The 20,860-nt window shown below is 33.6% G+C and overlaps 1 protein-coding gene across 3 annotated transcripts in view; it reads left to right on the forward strand.

The window, feature by feature from the left end:
- LRRIQ1 (leucine rich repeats and IQ motif containing 1) overlaps nucleotides 1-20,860 on the forward strand; it is a 115,149-nt gene that overhangs the window by 53,079 nt on the left and 41,210 nt on the right. Inside the window, exons 19-24 of one of the 3 annotated variants that reach the window (XM_087765512.1) lie at nucleotides 6,196-6,285; nucleotides 7,002-7,126; nucleotides 7,691-7,786; nucleotides 8,133-8,218; nucleotides 16,544-16,645; nucleotides 18,168-18,282. In XM_087765512.1, the coding sequence (XP_087621638.1) occupies nucleotides 6,196-6,285; nucleotides 7,002-7,126; nucleotides 7,691-7,786; nucleotides 8,133-8,218; nucleotides 16,544-16,645; nucleotides 18,168-18,238 (570 nt within the window). In that variant the 3' untranslated portion in view covers nucleotides 18,239-18,282. Of the gene's footprint in view, nucleotides 1-6,195; nucleotides 6,286-7,001; nucleotides 7,127-7,690; nucleotides 7,787-8,132; nucleotides 8,219-16,543; nucleotides 16,646-18,167; nucleotides 18,283-20,860 lie in introns of those variants that run through there. The other 2 variants (XM_087765510.1, XM_087765511.1) reach the window with 2 other exon arrangements.

Below are 20,860 nucleotides of genomic sequence, written 5' to 3' on the forward strand. Positions count from 1 at the left end.
AATACACAAAAATATTCAGATCTTTAATTTCAAAAGAAGTTTTCAATCACAGTCTACCAATGATATATAAATGAGCATAGAAAAGTGATCTAGTCCTTCTGTATCAGCTATAAGAGCTAAAAATTTATGATTTCTCGAGAAGTTTGTCAAAACTTGCTTATGCTTTTAGAGAAGAAATTTCTAGCAAAGATTACTTAGGCCTTGGCAGAAATGAAGTTTAGTTTAAAAAGAAATGAAAGATGTTGTCGTGGAGTAGCACGATATTTAAATGAAATACACCACAGAGTGAAATATATTTGCCAGGAATCAAGAGAGAAAGTTACAGCTTTCTGCCAGATGACAGACGGTACATTATGGCTGGCTGTGGTATGCTCTTTTCTATTGTGAGTATCCACAGGGTTAAGCTTCAGCATATGATTCTTCTCCCTGACCGCTCCCCCTCCCAGTCTCTGAGCAATTATTTAACCTACAGGATGTTGAACACTAGGAGAAGTAGTTCTTCATGCGGCATGTATTGCCCAAAAATAAATTTTGTCAGCTTATTTGAAATAGTCATAGAATGCTGTTGAATGTTCTGCCTTGGATTAAAGTACTGTCTTTCACTTGTCTTTTTGTTTTATTTTCTTGGAGTGAACTGGACTTTAACTGCACTATTCAAATATACTCACTAAAAACTAGGAAAGTAGAAATCAAGGACTCCACCACCCTGAAGAACTTTATTTAAACTTCTATTCTATAGAGAAAACTAGTGGAAAGATTCATTCTGATTTATTTATTTATTTCCTCTTTTCACATTTTATTTTTATTAAAAATTAATTTGAATGTAGGCAGGGCTGATACTTTGTAAAATCTGGTTGAAAAAAGGCCAGTCTGACTGAGAATGACACTAATGGCCTGCCTCACTGAGGAGAGCAGAAGTCCAGAAAAACAGGTTAGACAAAACCAGGCAGGTGAACTGGAGGGTAAATATTTTTTTTTAAAAGCAAGGAATTCCACACACTGTTTCTGTGAAATTGTAATGTGGAAATATTTTTTTTTAATAAAAGATGCTTTTTTTTTTTACCTCCCATTCCTCCTATTCTGTTGTAACGTTCAGGGGCCAGTCATGACTCTGAGTTCAGAGTGAGTATTGGATATTAATTTTCTTCTGCTTGTTTATATTCTGTTGGGTAATTTTCCTATTTTTGTCTTAAGATACCGTATAAAGAAAAGGACTACAGAAATATCAATAAAACAATTTTTCTGGCTAAACCATTGCTGTCCTGCAAACAGTGAGTGAGTCAATGAGGAAATGAAAGAAGAAAGGAAAGAGGTATAAAGAGTTAGTTCTCCCTAATTTTCAGAAATAGTTTCATGGTTTTTCAGGTGATGATTCATCTTGTGATTCTGAGGTCCACCATGTTTGGAAACCTCGGGTAGCTTCAGCTCCCATAGCAGCCAACATGTTGACCTTTTGGAGTTAAACTACACCACTTCAGCAGTTACATGCTCTGGGCTATGTAGATGATTTGCATTCTTTCTCAACATAGAGATGACCTTGCAAACACACTGACTAGATGGTTATATTTGTCATAAGAAGTTAGATTACTGTTTTAAGTTGAGGAATCTTTTCCTAGATGTTAGCAGAAAATCCTTAAACCACCAATTTCCAAGGTCTGAAAGGATATACCAAAGGAAGGATTGTCCTCAACATGTCCAGATTCTTTCATTCTTTCCATAAGCATCTGCTACTGAACTCTTCTGGAAGCAGAGTACTGATGTAGATAGATATTTGGTCTGACCCAGAACAGAGTTGTTTTAGATATCAAATGCTGGCCTTTCTTTTCAGCCTGTATTGTTAATGCCTTCTTGCATCCTGTGCTTCTAACCATAGTACAGTTTTGGGGATTGGTTTGGGTTTTATTATACTCTTGTGATCCTCCTTGATCTAAGAGAAATAAAAGGCAATGTGTAATAGCATTATTCACAGTTTGGACAGTTACTTGTAGAAGCGCTTTAAAGCTGAGTGTAGGTTTGACGCTGTGTCCTATGAACTATTTTTTGTTCCTAGTTTAAATAAGACTCAGAACAGCCCAAATTACATGTATCATCATTATAAAAGATTATGTAGCTCCAGAATCTAATCCAGAGCATATAAAAGATGCCTCGAATTAGATTGTATAAATAACATTTGCACGAAAACTCCACTTTTCAGTAGCTCATTCAGTCCCTGTTAAAGTTAGTAGAATCATTCTCACTGACTTTGGTGGTTGTAGGATTGGAGTGTTTTCAAGACCACAGAAGTTTAATGCTTGTTGGTAAATAGTCATTACATTTTGGAAAGGAAGGGATAGAATAAATATTTTAGAAACGAAGGAGTAACAAAATGAAAAAGGTTATATATCATATGCCATGAAATCCTGCAGAGTTCACTGATGAGCTACAAAATCAAAGAGGAGAAAAAAAACTGTAGGATTAGACTCTCAAAGGGTAAAAAATGCATTGTGAATCAGGATAAAAAGTTCTTGATTCTATATGGATAAATGGAAATAGCTAATAATATGGAAATGTTATTATTAAAATTCAGAAGAAAAACAACAAAACCAATTATATTCACACCTTATTCTTGTTGAAGAATGATGTCAGGGATAATTGTACTGTCTTTAATAGCAAATTTGGTGGTCTGTATTCTTTCTAGTCTTTGAAATACCTTGTTTGTGTCCTGAGCCGGAGCTAAGTGAAAACTAACATAAAGTCTGGCAAAGGAAAAAAAAAAGAAAGAAACCCTTGAAAAATTTGCCAAGTATTAAAAATGTGTTTCAAATAGTAAGTTAAAGTGAATTTACTTCTGTGAAGTTTTAACAAAAAATTAGAAAGGTATATTTTGTGTGCTTGTGAAAATTGAAGTAATCAATACAGTCTTTGATTTGAAACAAACATTGGAAATAAAGTATGGAAGATCCAGAAGTGTAAAAGATATATTCAGATGATCTAATCTGTGTTAAATGAACTGTATGTGATTTACACATATGTGTAAAACTATGTTATATACCTCAGTATTTATGAAATTGATTCCTTAATTTGGCTTTAGAAATAAACATAAATATAGTATGCCTATAACTGTTTTTGTAGACCGTACAATCAAACTTTATCATTTTATTTGTTTTGTACTTCATCTCAGATTGCTTTTTTTTTCTTAGTGGACAATGTCAGTAGAAATGGATCTATTTTTTAGCCTTAGGTATTGGTAAATCTGTCAAACTTTGTATTAGTTATAATTCAGGATTGTGTTTATGGGAAAAATGTTGATAGAAGTTTCTTGAACTTAGTGCTGTCAAAATCACTAGGGATAAACATAGTGGAAGAGCATATATTTGAAAATCAATTATGTGTTTATTTTTTTTGACCACAGCAAATGACAGTGTGGTATATTTTTATAATATGCTACACATTCATAGGAGTGGCAGATGTGCTTAAAGATAAATTAGTTATCTTTTTTTTTTTGTCTTGCATATTTATACCTTTGAATCATGCTTTTATGTTTTCATTGGTATTTCTTTTCAACACTTAGAACACTGAAAGACATTTTATAGGCTATGAAAGAAATAAAAACACTGTGGAGAATATTAAATTAATAAATGGCAAACGCTGGGCTAAGAAAATAATTGTGAGAAAAGTTTCAACCTAAATATTAAAAGCAAAGAACTTTAATTGGGTTATGGTACAACTACAAAGCAAAAAGATTACATCAGTGTACTGCTTAAATGATTCTTGTTCCAAAAAATTGACTACAGCTTTGGAGTGTTAGTTTTCATGTTCCATGATTTTATTGATTTCTGTCACAAACAATTTCATCAGAGAGGTAAAAATTCAAATATCTAGGATGCAAGCTTCCCCTGAAATCTGGCAGTAGAACTTGGATCATATTCACTGTTAATGTAAGACATATAAGTACCCAGGTAATTAATGGACACATCATTGTACACACCAATTAAGTTGATTGACATTTAAATTGTACAAGAAGTGGAAATCTACCTCTCTCCCAGCTGTATTGATTCTTTTGCAAATAGAGGAGGAAAAAAATACTTCAGAAATTTGCCATTTTCATATACCTTTATATACCAACAAAGTTGAAGACACATCTTTTGCAGACATTGAGTTTACCTGTGACAGGATTGCATGCCCACACTCAGAAAATAAGTTAAAAACTCTCATCTGAAAAGCTAGAAATATGATTTGCACAGTGCAATGGAAGACTAAATTCAAGGAGGACAAGGAGGAATAATATCTAATTTCATTGGCAGTTTTTGGTCAGATTTTCTCCCTTTTTCATAGTTATTCATTTTTACCATTCTCCCCATAGACCCCAGGCAATTGCAAAACTTGAATATGTCACAGCTTTGTCTCTGCGGACATATGAACTTGTCAGTCTTCTGTGTATGAGTTGTACCAATTTCACGTCTCTAAATTATCGCCTTTGGGATTTGATTTACTACAATCTGCTTCTGGAATAGATTTTAACTATGACTTTTTTTTTTCATGAAAATTGTTTGAATCAACCGTTTGGTTGTTATCAGCACAAGAGTAATCACTGAAGAGAGATACGCTACTGGGTTGTAGGTAAATGTAACAGTTAAAGAATGTGATACATTTTATTTGTTGCATGCATCTACAGTTTATTTACATAGATTTCTTAATATATACAACCACCTGAGAGAGGAGGTGTGGTAAAAAGGATAATGTTGTATATTTATCATTAATTGAAATGGTAAGAAGGGGAAGAGTGGTAAAGAGATATCATCTGTTAATAATGAGGGCATAGAATTTATCCAGATTTATTAAATAAAAATTGAAAACCAAAACATACTGTAATCACAGATTAGGAAATTCCAGAAACAAGGATCAAAAATGTAAGAATGCATCCTTTTAAGGCATGAAAATAAAGTCAAAATTTATTGAAAATTTATTTTGAAAAGCTAGGGCAAAACGGAAGAAGAATAATACTGGTTCACAGACCAGTGAGTGGTCTTGGAGTCACCAAATCGTGAAACCACTACCTGAAGTAATGTTTTCAAAATAGCTAGAATATGATCCTTTTGTCTCAGAATTTCAAAGCGTTTGGAAGGCCTTCTTGTTCACCAGTCTAAGGATGTGCAAAGTCCTGTTTACACAAACTACACAGTAAGGTATCCAAAGTTAGGATACTTTCTCAGGGTCAGAACTCAGTGCAATCTGAAATAATCTGTGAATGGGAGAAACATAGTCCGGTTTTATGAATTAGACATTTTCAAGAGAATGAACCCCAGGCTGTTTGCTGCTGAAGGAAGAACTGCCTGAATGACTGAGCCCTGTGTAAGTGAAGCCAAATTCTTCAGAGGCATTTACTTACTGTGTGGGAGTAATTTACTTCTCTCACTTATCAGAATATATTGAAAGAACATGTGGTCAAAAAACTCAAGGAAGTATAAGAAAAATAAGTCATATACAGGTTGAGTTTGAAACAAAATCTGAATTTTGTTTTGATGAAAGAAAACTGAATTCTGCCTTGAAGTGCCAGAGACATCAGTTAGCACCTAATCCTGTTACCCCTCTTAATTCCAGGCTATTATTTTAGTTTGCAAACTATTCCATTACATCAAAAATAAAATTGATTAATTGAAGGAATAAATACATATAGCATTCACTTTTTTAAACCCAGATTTCCATGAAAACTGTTCAGCAATTCAGTTCAACTCAACAAAAGCAAGTTTGACAGAGTGAAGCACCTACATCTGGATATAAAATACTCTATTAGTCAAAAACAGCAAAGCTGTTCATGTTCTTTAGGCCTTTAATTACCTTAGGTCTGTATTTTTTCAGAGTTTGGCAGTCGTTTTTAATAACTTGGGTTTACTAACAATGTTGGGATAAAATTACAAGAATTTGAGATGGAGGGGATGCATCTTATTTAAAAAACAAAACAAAACAAAGCAAAAAACACACACCACACCCCCCCAACCCACACATACTGTTAATCTGATTTGTTTAAAATAAAACAGTACAATACAGCATCTCCAAAAGTGTTTTAAGTGTGATTGCTCTGCAGGTGGCAGTTCTGATATACAACTTGAAAGCGCTTGAAACAGTATGTAAGACAATTTAAAAGAGACTTTGCAAAAGTTATCAAAACTAAACTGATTTTATCAGTGCGCTATTTGACTTTACTTATTCATGCAGGCTGCATTAGAGAAGGAATGGCTAACTCTAGATTCCACCCGTTTCCCTTCAAAAACACTCCTGCTCTCAAACCAGCTGCACTGGCCAAAGGTAACATGTCACAGAAACTTCTTACTCTTCAGTCTTTATTCATTCCTTAAGGATATGCTATTCTGTGGTGATTAATACGACAATCTATTGACTTGAAAAACACAATTACTTTTAGAAGTCTCAGACTTCCTCCTCATCCCCAGATGCAATTTTTCTTTTAGATTTTCTTTCATTTGCTTAATTTTTTCTTTATTTTGGATTTATTTCAACACTTCACAGTAGCAGAAAAAAAGATGATGTGCTTCATCTGTACATTTGGCAATGGATTAAAAATTGCTAGTTGACACACTACTTTAAAAATACTAAGATCTGCATTATATGACAACAGCTGAATGTTTTCAGAACAGCTAAAGGTCATTGAACTGTAATGTCTGCTAGTTATTTGATAAACTTTGAAGTTTTAGCTTTTTGTTTTGGTAGGGTTTTCTCTTCTTGTTACAAGTGTAGTATTACTAATGTTTTATTTCCTACAATTAAAAGAAAGGAGTCTTATAAATATATAATTCATTATATTTGGGGGCGTTAAGTATAATTAAAGTCACCTTTTTGCCCTATTTAGTTAATTGAAGGTAAGGTCTGTAATGGTCATAATACCATTAAGAATCCTTTCTGTTATGGTAATAGATTTTGCAAACTCTGATGCAGGTTTACCTGCACATTTCAAACTCAAACTTGCAGGAATCATCAACTGCATTTTTTTTCTTTCTCTTACTTAGAAGTATTCTAGGCCTTCAAATTCCAGTGAACATTCAAATAGTTTGCCATTGTCACTACAAGAAGTTTGGCAGTGTGTTAACAGACCACATTCATACTCAGCAGAAAATATCCGCTTTTGTAGCAGGTAAGTTAATAATATATTTTTTCATTGTATTTAGTTCATTTGGATTTGACAGAAATCGAAAGGAGGAGAACTTGAGGCTGTTTTCTGATGCTTTTGCTGCTTTTGGTTAATAATATATTACTGGAGTTACAATGTATTTACTTGTTAAAACCAAATATATTAAATTCAGTTGTTATTTTTATTTATCTAGGTTAGACTATAAATTGTAAAAGTTGCATTTTTTCACATACATCATAACAAAGATGTTGAAATTGAGATTTTTAAGACTAGATAAAGATTAAAAGGGATTTCTTACACAGCTGCATTCTTTTGGAGAGAAAGGACTGAAATATGCTTCAAGTAATTGAAATGTAAACATTTCAAATTGATGGCAGACTTTTATTATTCTCCAAGATAAAGCCTTCCTGGAGTATTAAAATAGATTTTTTTGTATTATTTCCAAGCTTCAAAAGTCCCTTTGAAAGGCACAAACAACTTGCAGAATAACAAAGGCTGTAAAATAGTCACCCAAGACCCTTCCTTATTTGCCTACCTTTCAGTACTGCTCTTATACTTTGTTTTCAGGTCAGGGAAGGGAACAATGTCACAGCTCTCTGACTGGAAGGAAAAAAATAAATTTTCATTCATGTCTAAAAAAGAAGAGAGAATTTCAGAAGAATGGTATGTTAAGCTATTTTGCTTAGATAGTGACTGCCAGGAATAGGTACAGTGTAGTTGGCTGCTGTTGCTTGCTTTTTTTAAGTTCCATCTTTCAAGAATCTCTGTTTTCTACCAAAGTGAAAATTATTGTAATTACTTTTACAAGCTGGGAGACCGGCTTAATAAGTTGCAATAATGTAATATTAAGATAAGCATTGCAGCTATCTGTGTAATTCAGAAAGTTGCATACCATGCATAAGAAGTACTATATACTTGTATTCTTTTTGAAAAGTACATTATACAATAATATGCATTTAGTGTAACATAATATATGTGAAATGTTTAGTAAGTTATTCTCTTCCCCTAGGGGTTTTAAGGATATTTCTACTGCACAGCTAATGCTGAAGAGGGCCCATAAAATGAAGCCCAAAAAATATAGTAATAAAAATTTAGGTAAGTCAACAGTTAAAAAATGGTTATGTTGATGTAATGTTTCTATTCTTGAATCTCAAAATAGTGTCTCTTTTAAAAAGTTTGCTTGCACAACATTAAACATTTAATTTGAAAAAGGTAAAGTGTGATTCAGTAGAAATAGCTCAGTTTAAGTCTCTGTAAAGAAATCAGTTTGTTCCAGTGATAAAATATTCAGATTTTAAAAAACGTTCTACTACATTTTGAAGTTGAATATTTGACAGCTATGTTAAACAGAAATTTTGTTTCTTTTTGTTCATGTATCTCTTTTTCTAGATGTAGAATTTATATTTCTGCATTTTGTGGTTCTTGTATTTTTCTCTTAGGGGAATCTCAGGTTAAAATTATTGACTTATGCAAGAACTATTTATGAAAATGATAGTTTGATACATATGAAATGAAATCATATTTTTTGTATTAAATATTCACTGTGGAAATAGATAATGCTTATCCAGCTTCTCTGTAATTGTCTTCTGGTTCTTCTTAGATACGTCTTATGTCAATGAACCTTTCTTTGAATCATCAACTGTTAGTATGATATGCTAATACAGATGTTAATGGAATAAGTTAATAAAAATATTAATAAAATACTGCTAGTATAAGAAACATTCAAATATGTAAGAGCCTCGTTGACAATAGGACCTAACTCTAAATGGTCTTTGGAAAGTGTACCTTTATTTACATTTAATTTTTTTTATTATATCACAAGCTACAGTTAATTTTCCTCTTTTGTATAACTTTGCAAATCTCTTCTGTATTAAGTGTTGAAAATATTTAAAGACATTCTGCTCTTGGAAGGGAAAAAATTCAGCCTACAGATAAAGTTAAGGAAAGTGTTTCCTTGTATAGTTTTTTCTACTTTAAGTATCATGCCTAAGACTAAATATTACAAAAAAGATCTTTAATTTTTAAAAAAAAAGGGGGGCAGGAGGGAGGGAGAAAGAGGCATGTAATCAACAAACCATGCTTTAGTGTTATGGAAAGGAGAATAAATAGATAAGAGGTAAAATAAGAGGTTAAAGTGATTATATTTAAATCTTGATAGCTTCCCATGATGCCCTACCATGTTACCTAAAAAAAAAAGTAGTAAATATCTGGTGTGCAGATGAGTTTTTTACATATGTTCCATTTGGTGGCCTCTGTATAATTTTTTTACTGAATAGAGCTTATTAGGTTATATCATCTTTTCTCCATATGCTCTCTGGTTTATGTTAGTAGTAATTAATCCAGTCATAAATGTCTGACTGAGCATATCAAATTTGCTATCCGATTTTTGTTGTAGTTCTAATGGATCTTTTGATATGTTTATGTTCACTTTGTTCAGATTATTCAATATGGTATATGTTTGTTGAGCTTTTTAATGTATCACTTGGGATATTCTCAAAGTATATTACTAGTTTTAAAAAAATTAACAAAACTTTTGCACAATGTTTTTATAAGTTCAAATTTTCTCTTCTTGATACTACCTCATATAAGAATTTTTTGTCTTTCTATTACATCAAGCACATAAATAACCTGTATATATAATTTTCCTGTATAGAGTTCTCTGACAGTCACTAAACTCACATTCTTTTTTTCGGATAAGCAGAAAGCGTAATTTCCAGAACCAAGAAATATGACTGAAAATATTGCACACTCAATCCCTCTTCAGTACAAAGATTATCAAGCCTGTCGTGGCTTAACCCCACGTTTCCAGCACAAACACTGTTTCCAGCACAAATCCAAAGCATAGCCCCATACTAGCTACTAAAAAAAATTACCTCTACCCCAGCCAAAACCAGCACAAGCCAACCTATTCTTTCTCGTACAGCACACTGACAAAGTCAGTCCTTCCTTGGTCAGTAAGGACCAAATAGACATTATCAATTAAAACAAGTATGTTTATCTTAAACTGATGCTAAAACTCATCTGTTGCACTAAAAAATGATCCTGGTGGAATATTCCCCACGTGAGAAGAATCTCCGCATATATAATTATGTTTTACATCAGCTACCTTCTCTGAAGTGGTGAGAGCAAGTCAGGGTCTCATTGAGGGTCTGGTTGAACAGAGGGACTTTACGGCATTTAAGAGCAGATATACCTTATCCTGAGGCTAGCCAGCTCCGATCAGGAAACTGTAACCAGATCCATTAGCCTGCCAGTATCTTTCTTGGATCTCTGTGTGGTACAGCTCATGCTAGAATACTTACAGAAATTCCAGTATAACTAAAGAGAGAGAGAGAGTTCACAATCTTAGGCCATTGCTGTGAGTTTAACCCTACTGAAGCAGGAATTCCATGAGACTTTATTCCTTCTAATATTTAAAAGCAGATTGAAATTAATCTGAATAAGTAGATGTCAAATTGTATTTTAATGTTTCTGTAGAAATTAGCGTTGCATCACCTTAATCTTCTCTGCAATGAGCTTCATCCATCTTGTATTTACTGAAGTTACATATGAAATCTTGTAGGATTTAGTTTTAATATTATTATTTCTGTTCTTTCTTTTGAATTTCCAGGTCTCAATGTTATAATTGCAACTGTTTCCTTTTTAGCTTTTTGATTTAAAATAGTTGAGTGATACAGATTCCTAACCACTAGAAAAATAAGTAGCCAGCATCCACTTAGAAGTGTGAAATATAAGGTGTAAAAAAGCGATTTTACATGTTATATCCATTTACTATTACACGTTTAATTTAAGAGCAGAATTTTAAGTTCTGACAAAAAGCAAAACAACAAGATCTAAAGGTTCTAGATACAAATAAATTATAAGCTATTAACAAATACACTGATAGCTTTTATGCTAAGGTTTCAGGATCATCCCAAACATCTTTTATGTGCCATTGAGCTCTTCTGTGGTAACAATCATCTTAGTTGAAACTAATGCTAAGATACTTATGGATTTCGTAGGAACAAATGGCCTGTCGTAGTATGCTGTCTGCTTCCAAACTGTTCCAGTGCTGTTCTGCTATCAAACTCCTTTGTGTTAGGCATGAGATTCACAAATGCAAAGTGTTAAATCAGCCTCCATTCAGAGCGTTTACAATTGCTCTTTAATATAGTCAAGATGTCTGCTGGATTAGAACTTGGATTGGACAGTCATGAACAGCTTCGATTCTTAACGTCCTCAAGTGTGGGAATTTATTCCTTTTCATTTTCCATCTAAAATGTTTGTCTTCTCCTAGTGCAACAGTGATGGGATTCATTTGGTTAATTATGGAAGTCCACATCTGAGCTAGTCATCTGCATTCCTTTATGGAAAGAAGTAGCCACCTTAAATGCTATTAATTTCCTCCTAAAGCATAATTCAAAAAGAAGCTACTTGAATCTCACTGTAAAAGCACTTATAATTCTCCATTGCCCATACACAAAACCTAGAGCAACTGGCTGAAGTACAGAGTTAAACTGTAGATATGTAGAAGTAACTGAGAAGTATCTTACCTCATATGCCTGGCCACGTACCCTCTTAGTAGTGAAAAAAATATGGAAAATACTAGCAAGTGCACTGAATCCTGTGGTTTGTATTACAAGGAAGAGCTTAAAGTAGCATAACCTTATAACAGGGAGTGATTCAGGCAATGCTTATATTGCAGTAGACCAGTCCCACCAACTAATGGCCTTAAGGCCTGTTATGCCCTAATCCACTACAGTTATGTGTGCTTGTTTATGTAGTTAAATAAAGTTGTGGCCTGTATTTTAATGATACCAAATGTAGGCTGTGTCTGCTTCAACTATTTTTACTCTACAGTAAGATAATACAAAAAGTGTGGGCAAGAAACCAGAAATTTTGCAGCCAAGTAAAACTGGCATAATGTCAGAAATATTCCTGTTTATCATGGGTGCATAAAATTCTATAGAAATTCTAATTAAAAATCTAAATACAGCAGGCATTAATGCACCTCACTGTGCTTAAAAATTAAGCATCTATGATTCATAACAATCCTAGCTTCCTAAAGATGTCTTGGCATGGCAGTACAGAATTTCTTGCATAACTTCGAATGTCCTTGATTCTGTGGATTTTATATTAGCCTTTGAAAGTTAACTTCTATTTCTTTTAAGAGGGCTGAAAACCTTGTCTTGCTTTCAGCTTGTCTCTCCTACACTGTTGTGTTACTTCTTATTTAACCATTTCCTCTCCAAAGGAAAGCTCTCTTGTCAGTGACTGACACCATGAGATGGTAATTCTTGCTGCCACATAGGTAGAAAAAAAAAAAAAAGGTGAAAAGCAGCTGGAGCGGGCCTTGAATCCTAGAACGAGAGCACAATAATAAAGACATTTCAGAGAGGTCAGCAAGTATTTTTCAGTTCTAGTTTAGAATTTAAGACAGCAATGCAATACTAATTAAAAAAAAAACAACAAACAAAAAACAACAAAAAACTCACCCAAACCAACAACCCACCCCCCTCAAAACCCACAACCCCAAACCAGATGATCTGACTATACAACACTGATTTGTTGAATTAACAACAGTCAGAGTAAAAATCTGGGGGATATTATTATTCCTTGTTACACATTACATAAATGACCACTGATCTATATTTGCTTAGTAGCAGAAAGAAAGCTGCTTTTGTTGTTGTTGCATGTTCCATGTGGCAGTATCATGTGGGAATTCCAACCATGGATGAGTTGGAGTTCTAATTGCTGTTCAATTATGAAACAAAATATGGTCTTTCTTCCAAATGCATTTACAAATTGAATTATCTTATAGATAAGCATCTGTCACTCTGTGCTACTTTGATTTATCAACTCTTTAAAGTTGGCACAGATATGTTTATGTTTTTCTAATTACAGATATTGCACAACAAAAATGAATGACAAACATTTAACTTTTTCAGTTTCATATATTATCAAGAAGTTGTTTAGCAAACGTGATGCCAGATCAGGCAGTAACTATTCCTTCCATATTCTTTCTATAACATTTCTTGTGTTTGTCCAACTTATCTTCTATATTTGGAGTCAGCCAAGAAATGTGCATTAAATTACCTCTCTGGTTCCTAGATTGCCAGCACAGATCATCAACTAATAAGCTACATTTAAATGAGTATGCCAGAATCCAGGAAGATATTTGTATGATTTTGAACTATTGGACTCTTTCACAGTTCTCCGTGTGAAATCTAAAACATTTGATTGCTTGTCATCAAAGCATACATGCAGTTCATTTCCCTAGCTCACTCAGAGACTGAAAAGCACTAGTATTATAAAGTAATCTATGTAATATTGCCTACATTTGGGACTAGATAGAGAAAAGGACTCATTTTTAATAACAAAAGTGCTGCAGGCAATGGTTGAGGTGATCCAGGTAGGTACAAATTCAAGTAGTCTGGCACTGTGTTAAATCCCTGTAGATTATTTAAGTTATTTTGCAAAGACTCAAAGATAAATCATCTGTTTGAAATCTCTTAGAAGAACAATTTCCATCATTTCCCTCCCTTCCCAGTTCATGGACCTCCTTTATGGCTGATATCCTTGTGCACAAACAAATGTTTGGAAAAATCTAGGTTGGCACTAATAACTTCATGTGACTTCACCCAAAAGTCCTTGGTATAGTTTAACTTTGGACTGGTTGGTGTTTTCATAGAATTGGGTGGGAGGTTGGATTAAGGAAAGATGACATTTTTAAAACATTTTGGAACAATTTCAATAAGCCCATATAGGAAAACAGTGTGTTATTTCAGGAATTATTTTAGGTTAATCAAAAATATTTTGGAAATCCTCAGTCGCATTTTGTCTTAAGAGGTTTTAATAAATTTCATCACTTTTTCTTCGATTTTCTGTTGAAGAAAGACACTTTTTGTAACTGGCATAAAGCAAGAAAAAGTTAGGAGTCTTTATATCAACACTGTATGCTGGATGTTGGAAAAATTGTAATCACAAAAAAAATTATTCTGTACATTTTTATCTGTGTATAGTACTCGTATGGCTATGTATCTTACAAGTATAGAAAGCACAATAGTAATTCATACTTTACTTAAAATATTTTTTATAACTTCTTTTACTTAAAATTTCAGACAGAACTTTTAAAATATAATGTATTACTATTTCAAGATATTTTTATCACAAATCTTAGTGTGATCTACTGCCTCAAACATTTGCTACCCTGAAGAACACTAGGTTGCTACAAATTTATTTTTGAGTTGGGAGGCATGCCAAAATAGGCCTGCTTTATCCATCTATGCAAAGTGAAAATATCTACAAACCTGGTAATCCAGTTTGTGAATAAAGTGATCCTATTATCCGAATCATTCTAATAATCTACCTTTAAAACTAATGGAGCTAATAATTATTTATTGTACTTCTTGGGTTATTGCATTGAATTTATACTTTAGTTAGTAAAAGTGGGTTAAAATGACTTTAAATCTGACATCCTCTGGGTTAATCTGAAAGCTATAATAATCATAAAAGCAGATGATAGAAGTTCTTCTAGACAATTGGAGATAACAAAGTGGAAGGTATCGCTGATTCTGCCTTGGGAAGAAGACATGACCTAAATTACTTCCATCCATATTTTCCATGGTTCCTTCCTTGGTCAAGTTTGCTGCTTTGTGAGAGGTTAGCACCATTAAGAACATTCTGTCAACCAAATGCTGCTGCAGTGTGGCCTGACCAAGAATACCATAATGTTTTGATGTGTTTTGTCAATGTGTTATCTCTTAAAGTATCCACACCCCATTAGAGATCTTCTCCAGGCTTGTAAGGCAAAGATACAGTATGTCTGCATCATCTTGCTTGTGTCAAGAGAGCACTCTCTGAGAAGTGGGGCTCTTTAGTATCCCTTTATGTTCCATTAGTTTGTAACTGAAGCATCTACTGCTTTATAAACCAACTTTATAAATTGCTGTTAAACTTCATAAGAAATTGCCCACTGACTTGACAGGGCATTCTGATCTTTTATTTCCATAAATAAGGAAACAAACAAACAAAAGCTACTTACTATGCTGCAGTGTTATATATGCTTTTATAAACTCTCTCAATAAACACCAACAAGGTCATGTAGTAAGCTCAAAATGAACCATGAGACATGGTTTACATTACATTAGTCATGTAAAATTATTCTGTTTAAATGCTCTTTGAGTCTTTCCATCTCCTCTGTTTCCCTGCTCTATCTGTTCTAGCAGTGTCTCACATATTCATTTTTGCTACACTTGCATTCTTTGTGAAAATTTAGATCCTTTCCTTGCCATATCTACTTTCTTGCTAAGTTCTGTTGCTGTTTTCCCTCTTTATTAATTTCTACTCTTTTCTGACAGTTTGTAGTCACCTTTCTAGACAAACCTCTTCTGCCTCATTGTTTCTCAGATATTCCTGAGAGTGTATTTGTCTGCTTGTGCTATTGTCTTCTTTTAACCACATGAAACATATTTTGATTTTTCCTTTGGCTTTCTGTTACTCATGTTATCATGCTCAGTGTCATACCTACAAACCCATATATACTTTTGCTCATCGTTATATAGTTGCTTTTGTTTCTACATTCTTCTCAGTCTTTTTTTTTTTTTTTTTTAATAACTGACTGGTTTATTCTGCACTGCATGTAGAATTTTCACATTCTTTCTAACCCACTGTTTCCCTTAAACTCCTACTTTCCTGCTATGTCAAGCAAACAATTCTTCCTTCACATAAGAAATAATTCATGAAAATCACCTTTCCTGACTTGTGTGGTTTTGCATTAGTTTAGCTTTTGTTAATTAAACTTTATTTTTTTTCTAGTCTAGGAACACATGTTATCTAGATTTATAGAGAGTTCTGTGCTTATCTTTCCTTCTTTGCAAAGTTTTCAAAGTAACACTTATGAAACTAATCAAGATTTCATACTGTGACATATAGATGAGACTTCTGGAGTATTTTTTATTTCAATAAGGATGGGACATGGAAGATGGTTATTATCTGCAAATTTAGTCTCAAAAAATAAACTGCGTCCTGTTAACGTATTTTACGTGTAAATGACTTGATTTAGACTGCTGAATAATTCTGAACCAAAGCTTTTAGAATCAGTGCTTGGCATATATTCTGTTAATATTTCTGCTTTAATTTCAAGCTTTAAAACCAGATTTTTTTAATATTTTATGCAAGTGTATGCTTTAGAATTTATTTTTAATTTGGAGATGAGCTAGCTAAAAGATCAATAGTGTCAAAATCCTGCAAAATAGTGACTTTGGTTATCAGTTGCACATGTATTTATGTTGCTTTATTGTAGAAAGTGTAATCCTTTGTGAATATAAACCCACTTTTAAAGGTATTTTCATTTATTAAGTGGCTAAAAGGTGAAAAACCGCTTGAAGGAACGAATGAGCCAGGTCTGACCTTTGATTTTAACTTGTTCTTGTCGTCTAGACCCAGCTGTGCGCCTGGCGTTGTTCAAAAACAATGAAAATAAACATCTCCATGTGAAACCACCAAGGAAGACACAGCCTATAAATGCTGGTTACTTTGAAGGTATGAACAAGTATTTCACTTTATCTTTATGCATATAAGCTTATATATCTTCTAATGTCTTTTAAGCAAGCCTACTTGAAATGTAAAACAATATGCACAAATAGAAGGCAGCAGGAGCTTAAGGTTCTTATCTGTTCCTGGGTATCTCAAGTTACAGCAGTGAAACATTTCAATTTCAATTCATTGCAGGGCATGGGGGGGGACTCCTAGAGATTAATTCATAATGATCTGGTGCCTAATTTATTTTTTATTATTATTATTAAATCTTCACCATAAAAATAATCATCATAAAAAACACGAAAACATGTCAGAGAGGTGTAAAATACAAAGCACTAGAATAAAGTTTTATAAATGAAATATCTACTTCAAATTCTTCAGTCATTGTCTCCTTTTCTTAAGGTAGACATTAATTCCTGATGATCATTAACATGTCTTTAGGAAGTTACGTTCATAAACATTCCCTAAAAACCCATTTGACAGAAGACAAGAAAAGAATCTTCAGCATGTAAATATAAAATTGGCTTTCCAAAAGCATTTAAATACTGATGTAGCTCTTTTACTGTTGCAATTCGTGTTGAAACTCTCCTTGGTTTCAGTACAATTAGAATAAGACCAAGTCTATTTAAAATACCCTTGTTGTAAGAAGCTGAGCATCTCCAGAGGCATTGTTTTTAGACTGGTTTTATTCCTTTTCAACTGAATAGTGTGCTCAGAAAGTTGTCGCTTCTGTCTTTTTTTCAAAGACATAGCCATAAGATATCTGATTTAGTCCCAATCCCACAAAGTAAAATTAAATATAATAATACTATATTAACATTCACTGACTGAGGATAGAAATTAGAACCTTTCTGAGGCAGGTGTGCAATCAATCTGAGTATACATGAACTGCAATTCAGTCAATTAACCTAGATATATGAAAGACTAAATTTGCCTCACATTCATGAGCCCATGCTCAGATTTGGTTGGAAACAATTCTTGATGAATTCTGAAGAGGAAAACTGTTTGCACTAGTATTTGTGTTGGATCCAAGCATGAATTTACCTGGAATATAGAGAGTCTGTATATACTGTGCCTGACTTAGCATTCCCAGTGTCTCATGTCTATTCCTGTGGCATATGCTTATATGCCAGAATTCATCATATCCTGAAGAAATAGGACATGCAGACTGCCTGCAAAACACTGGATGCTCAAAGCCTACAAGCAGTAGTCACACTACTGTTCAAACCCATGTCAAAGAGATAAGCTTGATCCCAGGCTCCAAACCCCAAAGTCACTGTAGGTTTAGCCTAGCTTTCCTGCCATCGGTTTATCTGTTCCTGCCTGGAGGCATTTCCCTTTGTTTTGGAAAGCCAATATATGCATTCTAAATATTACTGAAATTACTTTTTGAATACATGGAGAGAAGGCACCGTAGCAGATGAGCTATCAAAAGGCAAGCACAGTAGTGGCACTCTTGTTTATCTTTCATTTCAGGGACCATTGTACTCCTTTGGCCAGCTAATAAGCTGAGATTTTTTTTCAGCAATCTTTTATTGGGTGCTTATATGCAATCTGCTGAGCCTTCCAGAAGACAAGCAATACCCTTCTGCTTGACCAGAATATAAAATTATCCTTCTACCTGAGGCGCTGCTACTTCAGATGGTATGGTCAGAAAACACTAGGTTGTGAATTAGAACCCAGAGTACAGCACAGAGCATTTATTTATGTGTATGTGAGATACCTTGAGACAGAAATAAGAGTTTCTAAATTTCTAAAATTCTAAATAACTTTGCATGTTATCTACTACAAAGCAAAGCACCTGCATGATAATTTCACGGAGTTGTGTTATCAGTCATTTCTTCCCTCACTCACAGAAAAGCTTGTTTCCCATTCCCCCTCTCTCACCTTTTGACCATTTCTTCCTCTTTTGCCTGGAATAGATTTCTTTGTGTCTGTTCTGCGATGGGAGTTCTTTCTGTAACAAGAAGTTGGAATGTTTTCATTCTGTATCCATAAATCTTGTGGGCACTGTATTTTAAGTCAAGAGACAACACAGACCAGTCCATTGCATGGTGGAAATAAACTTCCTCCATTCAAGCCCTTTTACCTTCACAGACTGGTAGTCAGTGCTCTGGTAGAACATTTGAATGCCAATCCATCTCCTTCATAAACCACTAAATAAATCTAAAAAGAAAAAAAAAAAGCACATTCTAAATATTCCTGCTTTATTTCTTTAAATTGGGAAATGAGGGGAGAAACCATAGCATCAACAGCAAGTACACATATGTTATCTGTTAAATAACAGAATCACTACTTTTGAAAGGGGATGCCCTCGGAAGTGAAACAATTAGAACAGTTTTAGATTTTCAAACTGGAACACATCATGCTAGTGAATATTTAAGAGGTAATCTAGTTAAAATGTACAATCAATGTCTTTCGTCTTCATTGCGTCTTTAGTTTGTGTTTAAAAATACAAATAAGACAAAAATGAATTAAAAAATTAGAGGTATAAAAATAAAGAGTGGAAAGGAATGAGCTTAATATCTGATGCTTGTGTGTTTCTGAGATAAAGGTTATATTCTGTAATAATTTGCCTTCTCATCTAAGCTACTGCGTTATACTGACAGTTGTATCATGCAGCATCTGTAAAGCAATAACTAAACATAGTGAGGACACAGTGTTGATACAATATTCAACTACTTTCCTGTTGCAAAGCTTGTGAGGAGCAAAATGTTGATATCCAATTTTGAAAACTTGTGTTTAATCCCATGGGACAATTCATATATCTCTAATTTGACATACACATTGTAGGAAAATACATTTTCAAAACTTGAGTGACATCATAATTTTTTATTAAATTTTAGAAGAGTCATCATGCTATACTCACTGATGTTATAAAAATCCCCACAGGGGACAATTATTTCACGTTTGTATCACAATAGCACACAGAAGTTAGTCAGAGACAAACCCCTTTGTATTACACACTTCATCAACAGCACGAGGAAACATTGTTCCGACAGACAAGAACTTACCATTTAAAAGTACAAGCAACATATGAAGGCACGAACCATGGGAATGTAATTAAATGTGTGTTAGTGTGTATATGTGTGTGTCTATATGTGTGTGTCAATACATATACATACAATGCGTGTGTGTATATACACACAAATAGATATGCATATACCATGGGTATAAGTAGGTATATGATTTCAATAAGCATAGCACTTATGCTTTTTTATTTGTATATTTTGAAAGGAAAGTAAATTGTGAACAATTACTCTCTGGTGTAATTTGTAGTATCAACGTGCATTTTGTAATCCTAATATTTTCTGTCTAGATGCTGTTTCAGTTTCTTTAAAATTAATTTAATGCATGTGGTCATTGTATAATACAGATTCATTAAAACTGTTATTTAAATAAATAATATTTTTGAATCATAAATATATTTTGTAACATTAACTTCAGTAGGTTATAAAGTAAGCCACAGAATATACAAGTGTAAATATGTGTTTACTGCTTTTCTTAAGAAAATAGAGCCTGATCAAAAACCTCAAGACAGATGAAAGCCTGACTTGATGAACTTTCACTTCTGATGATTTACTGGACGTTTCCTGGGATTATGTATATTACACTGCTTTTTTGGGTGTGATAGGGTTATGCTTCCAGCATGGTTGTTGAGTTTCAGTTAGTGCTACTTAGTTCATAAACAAAATATGCCTGCTTACTGTTTTATTGAACGTTCTTGGAGTTTTTTGTGTGTTTTGTATATAGTGACATTTCAAAGATCTCAAAATTTTGGAAATGTTATAAAGAACACAGATAAGTTTCATTATTTCCTATTTTGCAGCAAAGAATATTTTTAGAAAGCTTTATGACTGCTTCTCCTCTTGTTGCCTGGAGGCTATTTCAGTCATTGATTCAACATAAAATAGTCTTGACTATTTTGGATAAAGTAGGTCAGGAATTGAAGGAAGAATCTATCCTTGACTCCTTCTCTTTTCTTGGGAAGTTCCAATTAGTCCTGGCTGAATGTGCATCTCTGCCAGCTGTGGGTCTGTAGTTTCATTTACACAGAGGAAGGATACCTACTTTTCCAACCAACAGTGTGAGTGCTTTGTCCCGGTACACCAGCTCAAAACTAAAGAAGGAGCCCCCAGGCCTAGTGCATCGTTTTGCTACAAGCTTTGGAAACAGTATATATCTTTGGGGGTTCTCTTTAATCCATCTACCTCAACA

The sequence above is a fragment of the Nipponia nippon genome, unplaced genomic scaffold (assembly GCF_047370975.1).
Source record: "Nipponia nippon isolate SJK-2023a ecotype South Korea unplaced genomic scaffold, ASM4737097v1 scaffold_3, whole genome shotgun sequence".
Taxonomy (NCBI): domain Eukaryota; kingdom Metazoa; phylum Chordata; class Aves; order Pelecaniformes; family Threskiornithidae; genus Nipponia; species Nipponia nippon.